The sequence below is a fragment of the Thyridium curvatum genome, assembly GCF_004353045.1.
Source record: "Thyridium curvatum strain D216 chromosome Unknown NODE_134_length_54934_cov_82.696225, whole genome shotgun sequence".
In the NCBI taxonomy this organism is placed as follows: domain Eukaryota; kingdom Fungi; phylum Ascomycota; class Sordariomycetes; order Thyridiales; family Thyridiaceae; genus Thyridium; species Thyridium curvatum.
This window is the reverse complement of record NW_022156889.1, coordinates 39048-51586: the sequence shown is the minus strand read 5'-3', so window position 1 is coordinate 51586 and position 12539 is coordinate 39048. Positions and strand designations below refer to the sequence as shown.

Here is a 12539-nt window from a genome sequence, read left to right as displayed (position 1 = left end):
CCTGGCGGCCTTCCCCTTTTCTCCCTTAGAATTAGACATCTTAATGAATAGAATTCGATTGATCCGACCCTTAGTTGACACAGGCCCATCCGAACGTTTCCCCTTGCAGTGGTGCATCGCCTGCGTTGGCCTGTTTCAGGTTGCCCGGGTGGCTCCTCTGACAGGTGGGCGCAATGCCGTGAGGCCGCAGCTTTGCGGCTGCGGTGTTGCCTCGTGGATCTTTTCAGGTCTTGATTGCGACAGAGATCTTCTGTAGGGTAGCGAGGTCCATCCACACATATCTGGCCGTTGTCGTCATCCTCTCCCGGTCCACCTTCAACCTGTCCTTGGCCCGGGCATCGCCCAAACCTTCCTTCCGAACGTGCGGCTCTGCAATGTCTGCGCGACCGACGAGTTCATACAACCCGGCTTGCTCGGGAGGAAGCCCCGAGTCCTCCTCGTCCATGAGGACCCGGCTGATCCCGTCGCTGTCCTCGCCGGTGAGATAGTCGTGTAGCCCATCGCTCCGGAGCCGCATGACGATGGCCGCATCGCAATCCCAGAAGCGCAGCACGAGATCTCCCACCTCCGCCCCGTGAGGCGCGAGGCCCATGCAGTGCTCCGTGCCCACGAACCGCGCCGGCTCGCCCAGAGGTAAGCAGCCAAGAGCCGGCTTATAGTCTTCTGGCGAGAAATCCCGTAGTGGAGACCATGCCACCGCATGATTCTCAAAGGAAGAGATCCGTGCCAGGTCAGTCTCGTTGAAGTCGATGATCTTGCCTGTATACGTCTCCTCGACCTCTCGAAGCTTGGAGAGGTCGTTCTCATCGCTGTAGTGATCGTACCAGCTGGACACCCATCTCCCCGATTCGAAGTGCGAGCCGAGGAAGTTTGAGTAGGTGGGCCCGATGCTCTGGATTCGACCGGCAATGTACGCCTTGACTTGTATGAATGGCGGGGACACAGGTTTGATGGAAGCTTTGGTTTGGAGGAACCCCGGTTGTTTTACCTCTTCATCGACCTTGCCTCCAAGAGCCTTCTGAACCACACCCGCGAATCTGACAACTCGAGACCTCCTCTCGTCTTGTCTCTCCTCCTCAGACTTGCCAAAGTCTAGCTTTGGCATCGCTCGTCGGTACATGTGCAGTACCACATCGCACCAGATGTCGTAAAAGGGCCGTTTGTAGTCTACCACGATCGTGCCTCGTCCTCTCCGGGTACTGTCACCGTCGTAGGGATGCGGGGTTGGAAGGGTCTCGGCTGTGTTGATCGAGACAACGTCGTTTGCCAGACCAAGCAAGCCGTAGACTCTGTCGCGCGTCTCGCCGCACCCGCAATGCATGAATTTCTCGATCAGCGCTTCCAGCCTCATGTCGTCCGTGAAGCGCTGCTTCCTTGCCTTCAGGAGCTTGTACATGGGCGCGTGCGCGTCGAGGACGGACAGCATTATCTGCTGCTCAGACCACACGTACTGGCCCGTGACAAACACAACGGACCTGGCGAGGCAGACCTCCTGCACTATCCAGACACGCCTCCAGTAAGGGTCCTCGTCCACCGGGAAAGTATCCTGACCCAGCTGCGAGAACACGACACGCTCAGTCGCGGCAAACTGGCTCTGGCCGGACGTCCACTTCGAGGCGCGGACGACAGCGCTGGTCCGGTCAGGCTCCTCCTCGGGCAGGCCCAACCAGGACACCACATGCACCGCACGCGTGTAGATGAACGCCATCAAAGCGACCTGAGAGTTGCGCTCCGGAACGTCATCCTGGTTGATGCATATCTGGTCCGTCCAGAGACTTATGCTGGTCTTGTCGGACCGCAGATAGTTCAAGGCGAGCGCCAGGTTGTGACTGATGGGGACTTGGTGCCCATCGAGCTCGATACAGTCGGAACCGTCATCGGCTTCGACGACGGTGGCATTAGATCTGCCTATGCGGACGCTTGCATGAGCCTCGTCCCTGTCTTTCCAGGTGTAAGATAGCGCGATGTACTTGGGCTTGGAGGCAAAGGTCGCCGAGACTAGCCGACCCCGGAATGGATCGGAGAAGCGGCCCGGGTCTAGGACAAGCAACCGCAGGCCATCGCCGCGCGGTAGAGGTGGGTAACGAAACGACGACATTGTAAATTCCCGAGCTTCTACGTTAGGTATCTTGTGAGAAACATACGGAGTAGGATATGAAAATATTGTGCATGGGAAAATTGAAGAGCAAGGCAGCAATGCAATCAAATGCGACTAAACCCAATTCGGTCAGCTGTTTGGGACTGTTTGCACAGCATCTATTTGCTTTTCTAGCCAACGTGAGTCTATACTGTGTCTCTCGTGATCAACCTAGGAGTCATGCAGAGGATATGTTGCTTTTCCGAAATTCTTCATTCAGAGCCGATATAAACCCGCAGGGCTCTCTTGTTCTGGCGGCAGAAATACAGAACACCGTCACCTTGACCGTATTCGGAATTGACGACCAAGTCTGATAGGCACTTTTGTCTGCACTTGTTTCAGTGAATGCTCAGAAAGTAAGCAAGCCATTACGTTGACGAACGGTTGACAGACGCCCTGCAGCACAAACACATGAATATGGCTTGACTGATGTCATCAGGTGTATGGCAGCGGAGGGCAATCGATAGCCGTGTACACCAGTTGATTTTCTAGTGCTGGATGATAAACTCAGAACTCAACGGCCTGATAATGCGATTGTAATGACAAATTATTGTACAACTGGATCAGCTCATGGACCTCGCACGACTGATACAGTGATCAAAGGGTAACCATAACGCCGCCATGCCCTCCCTGCCTTCTTCTCGACCACCACCAGGACATCTTACAGCTGCTGCTTGACCTGTTCGGCCTTGCCTTTCGCCTTGCCAGCGACCTCATGTGCCTTGCCCTTGGCTTCACCAGCCATCTCCTTCGCATCACCTCGGAGCTCGGCAGCCTTGCCGGTGGCCTTGCCGTGGACGATGTCCTCGCCGGCCTCCTTGATCTTGCTACCGACCGTAGCTGCAGTACCAAGTTAGTCACTTTGTCTTTTGATCTACATCTTTGGGGATATGACGAGGGAGACTGCTTACCGCCAATGTTGATGCCGTCGACGAGCTTGTCAGAGACGGCGCGGTCTACCTGCTTGACGGCGTCCTTTGCGGTCTCGGTGGCGGTCTTCTGCAGGATGATGCTGGAGCTGAAGGCAGCGCGGGGAACGGTCGAGACGGCAAAGGTGCGAGGGACGGTCGCCAGACGGCGTACGGCGGTCTCGGTGAGGAAAGACATGGTGATTTATGGTAGTAGGTAACGGTGTCAAGGTTTGTTCCGTGAGGTTCGTTTGATGGAGGGATGCCAATTGGCAGTTGATTTGACGATTTGGATTCTGGTAGGATTGAAATATTTCAGTGGCCAAGAGTAATGAGTGTAGGTTGTGTGTGATGTTTTGGGATTATTTAAAGCTCCTGGAGCTTGCTGGGAGGGATGAGCTCGTGATGATGTCATGGGTGTGCATGCTTGACGAAGTCCAGGCGTTGGCCCACCAAATCGCCCTTCCAAACTGGCGGGGGCCACAGGCACATGTGAACGGAGGGCTGGTCACTGCGAGACCCAAATCAGCGCGGCTCGTTACCTGGGAGAGTAGCAGTTCGGTTTGAAATGCAGGCCAATGACGTTCATTCGCAGGTGCTACAGTCATCCGCATGGCTTCTTGATGTTTCTCCCCCAGTGGGCCTGGCCGAGGCGGCTCAGATCGGCAGCCCATTCACTCGATCAGTGCCGATTCAGTTGGGCCTTCGCCCATTTAATGACGCCATGGTCACTGAATGTATGCACCACAGTGTAGTCTCGCTATTTGAACGAGGGCCATTTGCATGGAGCGGTTGCTCCGTAGCGGCCATAAGTGATGGCCACATTAATTGACGGACTGCTAACAGAAGTACTTGCGTATCCATCAAGCCCATCGGTTTTAGGTAGTGGGATAGCCCTTCCGATTTCCAGGGCAAAAGATGCGACAACATTGAAGGATATTGGACTGTTAACGTTGAGGTGGCTCCTGATGAACTTCCGTCAACTACTATGACGCCCGCTTGCGGCCCGCGCAGTTGCTTTTACATGTAATAGCTACAATAGTTAACTAGAGCGAGCCTCACTGCGCCCTGTGACATGTACCTGCAAATACTTGTAAGCCAAGCCTAAACTGTTCTCTTCCAAAGAGTACAGCAGTCCGTCTCCGGTTCACTAAGTCACTTGAGCCCGTAGCCTGCGTAAAGCTTGCCATGTAGAAATCTAGCGGCCCTTGAACACCGGCTTCCTCTTCTCGGAGAAGGCCTTGAGCGCCTCGTTCCTGTCCTCGGTCGCAACGACCCGCTCGTACATCTTGTTCTCGACGGCCTCGATGGGGTGCTGCACCGCCTGCAGCGCGGCCCGGACGGCCACGGGCCCGCCCTCGCAGATCTCGTGCGACAGGCGGACGGCCTCGGACAGGACCGACCTCCGCGCGCTGCGCAGGACCTCCTGGCTCTTCTCCGCGTCGCTCTTCTCCGACCGGCCCTCCTGCTGCTCCTCGGGCAGGACCTCGACGAGCCTGTCGGCGATGCCGAGGAAGTAGGCCTCGGGCGCGGAGACCCTGCGGCCGGTGATGATCATGTCGCGGGCCCGGGGCACCCCGATGAGGGCGGGCAGTCGGTAAGTGCCGCCGGCGCCCGGAATGATGCCTAGCTTCGTCTCCGGGAGCCCGACCATGGCGTTGGAAGAGAGGACGCGCATGTGCGTCGAGAGGGCGAGCTCGAGGCCGCCGCCCAGAGCGACCGACGAGATGGCCGATATCGTGGGGATCGGGAGGGCAGATAGGGAGGCAAAGGTGGCGCGGAGGGTCGTGAGGAAGGCTGCGGTCCTGTTTGCAGTGATCTCAATTCAGCAATCGCTCCAACAATGAGCCAATCTGATTTCGTGGAGTCTTACTCTTCCTGCGTAAATCCCTTCCGCTCCTTGAGGTCTGCGCCCGCGCAGAAGCAGGTATCAACAGCACTGGCAATAATCAAGGCGCGAGTCGGACCCTTCTCGGCATCGCCCGCGGGACCGCTGAACCTCGTCTTGAAGCCCGGCTGCTCGATCTCGGCGCCCGTCTCGGCATTGTACTGCGCGTGCACGGCCTCGATCTCGTCGCGCAGGCTGTACAGCAGCGCTCGCGAGATAGCATTGCGCGCAGCCGGCCTGTTGAGCTCGAGGACGCGGATGTGGCCGCTGTTGGGCGCTGGCAGGTCGGTCACCTGGACCAGCGGGCCCGGGTTCGCCTCGGTCGAGTACCAGAATCCGGAGAGCTTGGTGCGGCTCGCGAGAGCCTGCTGCCGCCGGAGGGCTCGTGAGAGGGTAGCGACGGGTGTTATGCGTGCAGGCATGATGTCGGGTGAGGTTTCAATTGCATAGAGCTGCAATTGAGCAAGGAAGATGGCGAGGTAAGAAGTTTCGCGTGAAGATCTGGGGACATTTTGCAGAGCTATGATGTCGAGCTGTCGGCCCCCGGTTACAGACGGATTAGCGCGGTCTGTCGCTGGGCCGATTTGAACCAGCGCCGCCAGAGGAACTCCAGACACACTTCTCAAGGGACGGAGTATGAGGCCCGACACATACAATGCAGCTTCATACCTATCTAGACTCAAAGAAAGGGTATAATAGAAGAAGCCCAGTCTCGGCAGGGTAACCAAGCGCTTTCACTGTGCATCAACGAGTAAACAATGCTACTAATTGAGAGCGTGCAGTCAGGTGTTTCACGGCTCTGCGGCGCTGAGAGCATGCGTCTGGACCCTTCATCTACAGGTTCCAACATTTGCAGTGACACTATTTCTTGCTGAGCTCTGTACAGTCGAACTCTGATGCATGAAACTCAAGACGACTAATAATCTCAATGCAAGCCAGCCTACCTACGGAGTGCCGAGTAGGACATCGGGGATTGGTGTCCGACCGTTTCTGCCAAGACGCGATGGCCGTGAATGGCGCCTTTTCCCTTGTGGAGCGCACCAGCTGAATCAGGCACAGTCATGAGCGAAACGGCAACGCAACGGTGAGGCTGTGCAGCTGAAAAATGTGCTGCAGTTGATAAATAACATCCGACGGCACCATTGCTCAAGCCACTCCTTGGGCTGTGAAGCAAAAACGGACCCTCACGCGACCATCCGCCCTCTTACGTCTCCCAAGGTCTTTCATGTTCTTTATATCCCCTACCTGTGGCCTTGACGTGACGACCCTCGGCGCTTCCGTCGCCAGCTTGAGAGGGACAACATGTCGTACTATCCCCCAAATCAGCAGCCGCCAGGCTCGCCGTACAATCCCGGAAACCCGGGTGTAGCAGGTTATGCTCCTGGACAACAGCAGCTACCGTACTTTCCTCCACCTCCCGGCGCTCAAGGAGGCCCACCACCACCTCCTCCTCCTCCACCAGCACAACAGCCTGTCAACGCCGCGCCGGCCATTCCAGCCCGGCCGCCTGGTTATGAAACTCCGCAGACCTACTTGACGCCTCATCCACCGGGGCACCAGCAGGCGCCGCAGCCACAGCCGCAGTGGACATCCAACATCGCGGGTCGGCAGTACCAGGTGCACTATGCACCTCCACCTAAAAGTCCGACCAGGCCGCCGGAGCTCCCTCCCCGTCCTACCTCAGCGGCTCCTCCCTCTCCGGGAGCTTATCAGGGCTATTCCGCACTGCCATCTGGCCCGTATCACTCTTCTCAGCCCAGCCATACCCCGTACGGATATAACAATGGCTATCCACTGCCGCCACCTCCGCCAGGACCACCTCCGGCGCAGTCCCCGTCGCCTTACCCAGCCGGGGGGCCGGGGTCATCGTATCCTCCGCCTCTGCAAGGGCCGCCAGCGGCGGCATCACCATACCAATATCAGCTCCAGCCATTACCGGGTCCTTCGTCACAGCCCTCAACAACGTATCAGGCACCTCCTCCACCTCCTCCTGGCCCGCCTCCGCCGCAGGCTGCCTCGCCTTATCCTGGTTCGTCATATCAAACAATATATCAGCCGAATCCAGCGAGTTACCAGCCTCCTCCTCCTCCAGGGATTACTAGCGGAGTAATCTCACCTGATGATGTCCATACACCAGGCAGATCTCAGGGGTATCCCCAATATTCTCCGGGAATTGCGGAACTGGGCCCGTCGATCTCAGTCTCAAGCCCTCCAGCAGATGCCAATGCAACTTCTCAGCCATCTCAGCCGAACAACGCCTTTGTGCACAGCATCACTCCCACGAATCCTGCCCAACCGAAGCCTTCCAAGCCAGTATCAGCCGTAGAGAACATCATCTCATTCACGTCTCCGTCGCCACCCACCCCAGCGCAGCTATCGCAAGGTGTTCAGGAAGGCTCTGCAGCTCGCCACGATATTGAGGGCGTCACAAATGCCTTCCAATCTATGAAGGTTGGATTCGACCCTAGGACAAGTATGCCACCGCCTCCGCCACCTCCTCAACCACAGCAGCCGTCTCTCACAGGATCAGTACCCATTATGCCGGGTGATAACCAGCACGGTGCAAACAATCCTACTCCTCCACAGCATGGGCAGTATCAGGAACCTCAGGCACAAACATACCCGCCACCACCGACGCAGCAACCAACAGAAGGCGTTAATAGCCATGGCAATTCCAGTGCTCCTCTGCCGAGCGCGGGACCTCCTCCGGGACCTCCCCCGCCCGACCAACTTCACAGGGCTGACTATACCACACCAACCCATGCCGAGAACACTCCGCAAGGACACGGACCCGCCACAACGAAGTGGACTCCGCGAAATGATTGGGATCGACGATACGAGAAATATGGCATCAAGACTCTTCCGGTGTGTATTGGCAGCGCGGTTCCGCTCAAGACGACTTGGTACACCCACCAGTCAGCGCCTAGCTATCTGATATGCTCGAGGTGCTATGTCGACCACATCTATCCTACTCGTTTCAAGGATGACTTTAAAGGCGAAGAACTCGAGGCAGACAAGGCACATATATGCCGTTTCCCTACTCTCAGGGTCAAAAAGGAGCTCTTCCCGCAGGTCGTGACGACGGGCGACTTGCAGCCGTTCTTGGACTACGCAAATGCCCGTCTCGGACTTCCGGAGTGCAAAGGCGCCAAGGGAGCCAAGGGATCTGAGGGCATCAAGTGGTGGAGGGCCAAGAACGACGCGATCCCAGGCCTGGTTATATGCGAGACGTGCGTGGAAGATATGCTCAAGTCTAGCCCGTTCATGGCCAAGTTTGAGCCTGCTACTGGACAAGGAGAAGAGGACATCTGGTCGTGCGATCTCGCCCTTCCTTATCTAGCCCGAGTCCTCCAGAAGACCAGGGAAACCGGGGACTGGACAGCATTCATGGAAGCCGCCAATCTTCGAATCCAGCTGCAAGCGGCGCAGCCCTGCCCCAGACTCCAGCACATCCCTACGGAAAACAGAAACTTCTATACTCCCCTCCAGGGCCCGCGACACTTGACTATCTGCGAGTGTTGCTATTTGGACCGGGTGAAGGACATAGACGGCATGGACTCGCAATGGTTCCGCTCGACCAAGCGGGAGGAGAAGGTCCCAGGCGAGAAGGCCTCGTGCGACATGGTCGAACCCAACATCCTCATGCTCATGATCATGGCGGACGAGCGCGAGGACCCCTCGCTCTTCTTCACTGCCCTCGCGAAACTCACGGCCGAGCCCCACTGCGGGCTGGAGGGCGTCAAGACGAAGAGGTGGTACACGCTGCCCTCGGACCCGGCCGGCTTCGGCGTCTGCGGCGCGTGCTACGAGGGCACCGTCGAGCCCTGGGGGATCTCGCGCTTCCTCAAGCCGAAGCCGGGCTGGGCCGCCGACGGCGAGGCACACCTGTGCGCCCTGAGCGCCGGCCACGCGCGCTTCGAGAGCATGGGCCGGGCCCTGCTGCGCACCTTCTTCGCCGGCGACGCCGCGCAGTGGGACGAGTACGCGGGCGTGTACGCCGCCATGCCGCGCTGCACGCGCGACAGCGACTGCAGGGGCCGCGAGTGGTACGGCTGGCCCGAGTGCACCATCTGCCCGGAGTGCTACCACGAGTTCTGCCGCGGCACGGCGCTCGAGGCGCAGATGCCCTGGCGGCGCAAGCTGCTGACGGGCTACAGCATGTGCGAGATGTACTCGCCGCGCATGCGGGGCATGTACGCCGAGGCGTGCGGCCGGACGCCGCCGGACGCGACGGAGCTGCGGCGGTACTCGGACCGGCGGCGCGTCGTCTACGCCAACACCATCGTGCGGTGCCGCGAGATGGTCAACGAGCAGCGGATGGCGCTCGTGCAGCAGCAGATGCTCAACCAGCAGAGCCTGTTCTACACGCAGCTCGGGCGCAACGAGGTCAACACGATCGGCAGCCACCACACCTATAGCCAGGCCGGGGTGGTCGGCACCTTCCGCAGCCAGTGGGAGCTCGACGGGGCGCGGTACGGGCAGCAGGCCAACGAGGTCATGCGGAACGCGACGCGGCCGGGCAAGGCCATGATGGTGGCGGAGCTGGAGAGGCAGTGGAGGGCGGTAGAGTAAATGTTCAGAGGGTTATCCCATCGTGCGCACCGCCCACGCCGACGAGGGCAAGTCCGTCTTCGTATCCGACAAGCTCGTCACGCCCTTCCACCCCTTGGCACGGCGCATGATTTCGATATGTAAATGATCTAATGAGTGTTTGATCAATCACAGAGTGCCAGGGAGTGACCATCTTATCACCGCTCGGGGTCGCACGCATGCCCGATGGGAGCGACCTTTACCAATTCCGTCTTGCCAACACGTCCCGGATCCATGTATTGGGTATTAAATATCGGTTTTCTAACTGATGCACATATTCATCCATCTTCGGGTCGAGTCGGCGACCGGGGCTTACCAGGGCCGATTTGCTGGGACATGAGGGAGGGGTCAATTACCTAGCGTGCCAAGGGCCCTTACTACTTGTAGATAATCATATCAGCACCGGATGGTACGGAGTTCGTCGCATCATTCGTTCATTCGTATCCCTCGCTTTGCCAGAGAGAACAACCAAGACGCAATCCCGGCTGCCTGGCGAATCGCATTGGTCTCTGGACAGCCCTCAGCCCACCAGTGCCACAGATTCGTCGAGTCAACGATTTTCAGAGCTCCGCCAGCTTTGCTGCCGTTGAACAGCTGTCGCCCCCCCCCCCCCCCCAGCCCATTGTCTCTGCTACCTATTGGCGTAGGCATACGCACTTGTGCGGTTGACGTCAGCTCATGGGCCTCTGAGCTACGGAAAGCTAGTATCCTCAGCCCAGCCATATTAGGGGCTGGCCGCCGCTTCTCATCCCATTCCGATTTTCTTTCTTGCGGCATTGCATTGATTGATCTGATCCTTCAGTTTTCAATTCTTTCGGACTGCATATCCAAAAATATGAAGTTCGCCGCTCCGCTTCTATGCCTGGGCGTGGCCAACGCTTTTGTCCTTCCGGACGCCAAGCCCTTCCTCAGGCCCGGATCCGAGGATGACCAGCAGTGGTCGTTCTGGGACAAGCTGCCCTCCAAGGAGTCGGTCGTCTCCACTTTCAAGAATGCTGCCGACACTGTCACCCTCGACAACCTCCTCGAAGCTGTCGATCGGACCTGGAACGCAAAGGACTCCCTTCAGGGGCTCTTGGAGGACGGCTTCGACGATGACTTTGACGCGTTCGATGAGTATTTTGACGAATTTGACGATGAGTTCGATGAGTTCGACGAGTTCGACGATGACTTCGATGACGGGTCAGATGGTGACTTTGAAGAGTTTGACCACCCTCACGGTCCAGGCCATCGCCGGCCCCACAAAGGGCACAGATGCAACTTGACCGTCTACGAACTCATCTCCAAGAGCAAGCACACCACCAAGTTCGCCAAGCTTGTCGACGAGCACGACGACATCGTCAAGCTGCTGAACAGCACCGAGGCCAACTACACCCTCTTTGTCCCTGTCGACGAGGCTTTCGAGCATATTCCCGACGACAAGAAGCCAAGCAAGGAGTTCATCGAGGCCGTCCTCAGGTATCACGTCGGTGTCGGCCTGTACCCTGTCCGCCGCATCCTGGCCACCCACACCCTGCCCACGGCCTACCGTGAGAGCTGGCTCGATGACAAGCCTCAGCGCCTTCGCACCAGCGTCAGCCTTTCTGGTCTGCGTGTCAACTTTTACAGCAAGGTCATTGCATCCAATGTTGTAAGCACTAATTACCATCATAATGCACAACAACTATGTTTCCCTGTCGACTCCGAGCTGACGCATGCATGCAGGTTGCAAAGAACGGCATCATCCATGCTGTAAACCACATTCTGGTTCCCCCACCCATGGTTGGAAAGGAGATTAGTCTGTTCCCCAGCGTCTTCTCCACCCTCCTCCTTGCCTACGAGAAGACCGAGTTTGTCAAGTTCATCCACAACGTCAAGATGAGCGGCAGCACTGTCTTTGCCCCGTCCAACGGTGCCTTCGCGAAGCTTGGTGTCCCCGCCAACGCCTTCCTGTTCAACACCGAGGCTGGTCTCAAGTACCTCAAGGCGCTGCTCAAGTACCAGATCGTCGCCAATGCCACCCTCTACAGCGACGCCTTCTACGAGGCCGGCAAGGACAAGGACACCGACATCGGCTCTGGCCACCACCACCTGGATCTGGCCACTCTGCTCGACGACAAGAGCATCGCTGTTGACATCGCCCGCTGGGGTGGCTTCATCCGCATGCGCCTCAACGGCTACGTCCGCGTCGGGCTCCAGGACGGCATTGCCAAGAACGGCGTCATTCAGGTCGTCGACAGCGTGCCTATCCCGCCTCACAAGCACCACGGCGACGAGGGTCTGGAAGACGGCCAGATCACTGTGGAGGAACTGAAGGAGAGGCTTGCCGGCTTCCTGGATGATGAGGAGCAGCAGCGGGATGAGGACAAGGAAGATGTTGATGACATTGCTGTTGAGCTCTAAACAAACTGGCCCAAGAAATATAACTACGCGATATTGTGCAGTAACGGGGAGTAATGTGTCTTTATATAGCATCTTAAAAGTCCCTCTCTGATATAAATTCTCAATTCTATGAAGAAATCTCACAGCCTTATTAATTCTAAAGTTTCCTAGCATCTAGCCTCTCCTCCTTGATTCCTCTACACTTCTGGCTATCTCTCCTAGCTACATAAACTAGTTAGGATAACTACTATATCCTGCTAGAAACCCTATTACTAGTAACCTCTCTATCTAGTCACACTGAACATGATGTCGACAGTCCCGCGATACCGCACAGCGAGAAGTGATTGCAGCATGTCAGATATCCTGAGAGTCTGAGATGCAGATAGCCGGGATTTCGTGATAATTTCAATCTTTCGGTGATCCTCCGCGTTTTGCGTGGCGCGGCCGACAACGCTGACAAATTTCCACGAGAATGATCATTCTCGCACCCCCCGAAGGCCCCTACCGGCGCAAGACTAATGCAACTTTCTTAAAAACAAAAACATATCTCTCTATAAAAATCACAGGATTTAAAAGCTCAGCATTCAAGCCTTAAAAACGCTTTGTTATAATTCAAATTAGCTTAGGATTGGCAGTTAGGAGGTTAGGGTTAGTG

At 57.2% G+C, this 12539-nt stretch overlaps 5 protein-coding genes across 5 annotated transcripts; 2 read left to right on the top strand and 3 right to left on the bottom strand.

The window, feature by feature from the left end:
• Positions 1–223: 223 nt before the first annotated feature.
• Positions 224–2098, bottom strand: E0L32_012081 (uncharacterized protein; the record flags this gene model as incomplete). Its single annotated transcript, XM_031134883.1, has 1 exon — positions 224–2098. The coding sequence occupies one exon, from the start codon at positions 2096–2098 to the stop codon at positions 224–226; it is 1875 nt and encodes a 624-aa protein (XP_030999347.1).
• Positions 2099–2798: 700 nt separating this feature from the next.
• E0L32_012080 (uncharacterized protein) lies at positions 2799–3244 on the bottom strand (the record flags this gene model as incomplete). The annotated part of the gene is made up of 2 exons (XM_031134882.1): positions 2799–2977; positions 3049–3244. 2 exons carry the CDS (start codon positions 3242–3244, stop codon positions 2799–2801), a joined length of 375 nt encoding a protein of 124 aa, XP_030999346.1.
• Positions 3245–4243: 999 nt separating this feature from the next.
• On the bottom strand, positions 4244–5355 carry E0L32_012079 (uncharacterized protein; the record flags this gene model as incomplete). Its single annotated transcript, XM_031134880.1, has 2 exons — positions 4244–4850; positions 4919–5355. 2 exons carry the CDS (start codon positions 5353–5355, stop codon positions 4244–4246), a joined length of 1044 nt encoding a protein of 347 aa, XP_030999345.1.
• An 880-nt stretch (positions 5356–6235) lies between these two features.
• E0L32_012078 (uncharacterized protein) lies at positions 6236–9505 on the top strand (the record flags this gene model as incomplete). The annotated part of the gene is made up of 1 exon (XM_031134879.1): positions 6236–9505. One exon carries the CDS (start codon positions 6236–6238, stop codon positions 9503–9505), a length of 3270 nt encoding a protein of 1089 aa, XP_030999344.1.
• An 853-nt stretch (positions 9506–10358) lies between these two features.
• On the top strand, positions 10359–11905 carry E0L32_012077 (uncharacterized protein; the record flags this gene model as incomplete). The annotated part of the gene is made up of 2 exons (XM_031134878.1): positions 10359–11153; positions 11228–11905. The coding sequence occupies 2 exons, from the start codon at positions 10359–10361 to the stop codon at positions 11903–11905; spliced, it is 1473 nt and encodes a 490-aa protein (XP_030999343.1).
• Positions 11906–12539: the final 634 nt, after the last annotated feature.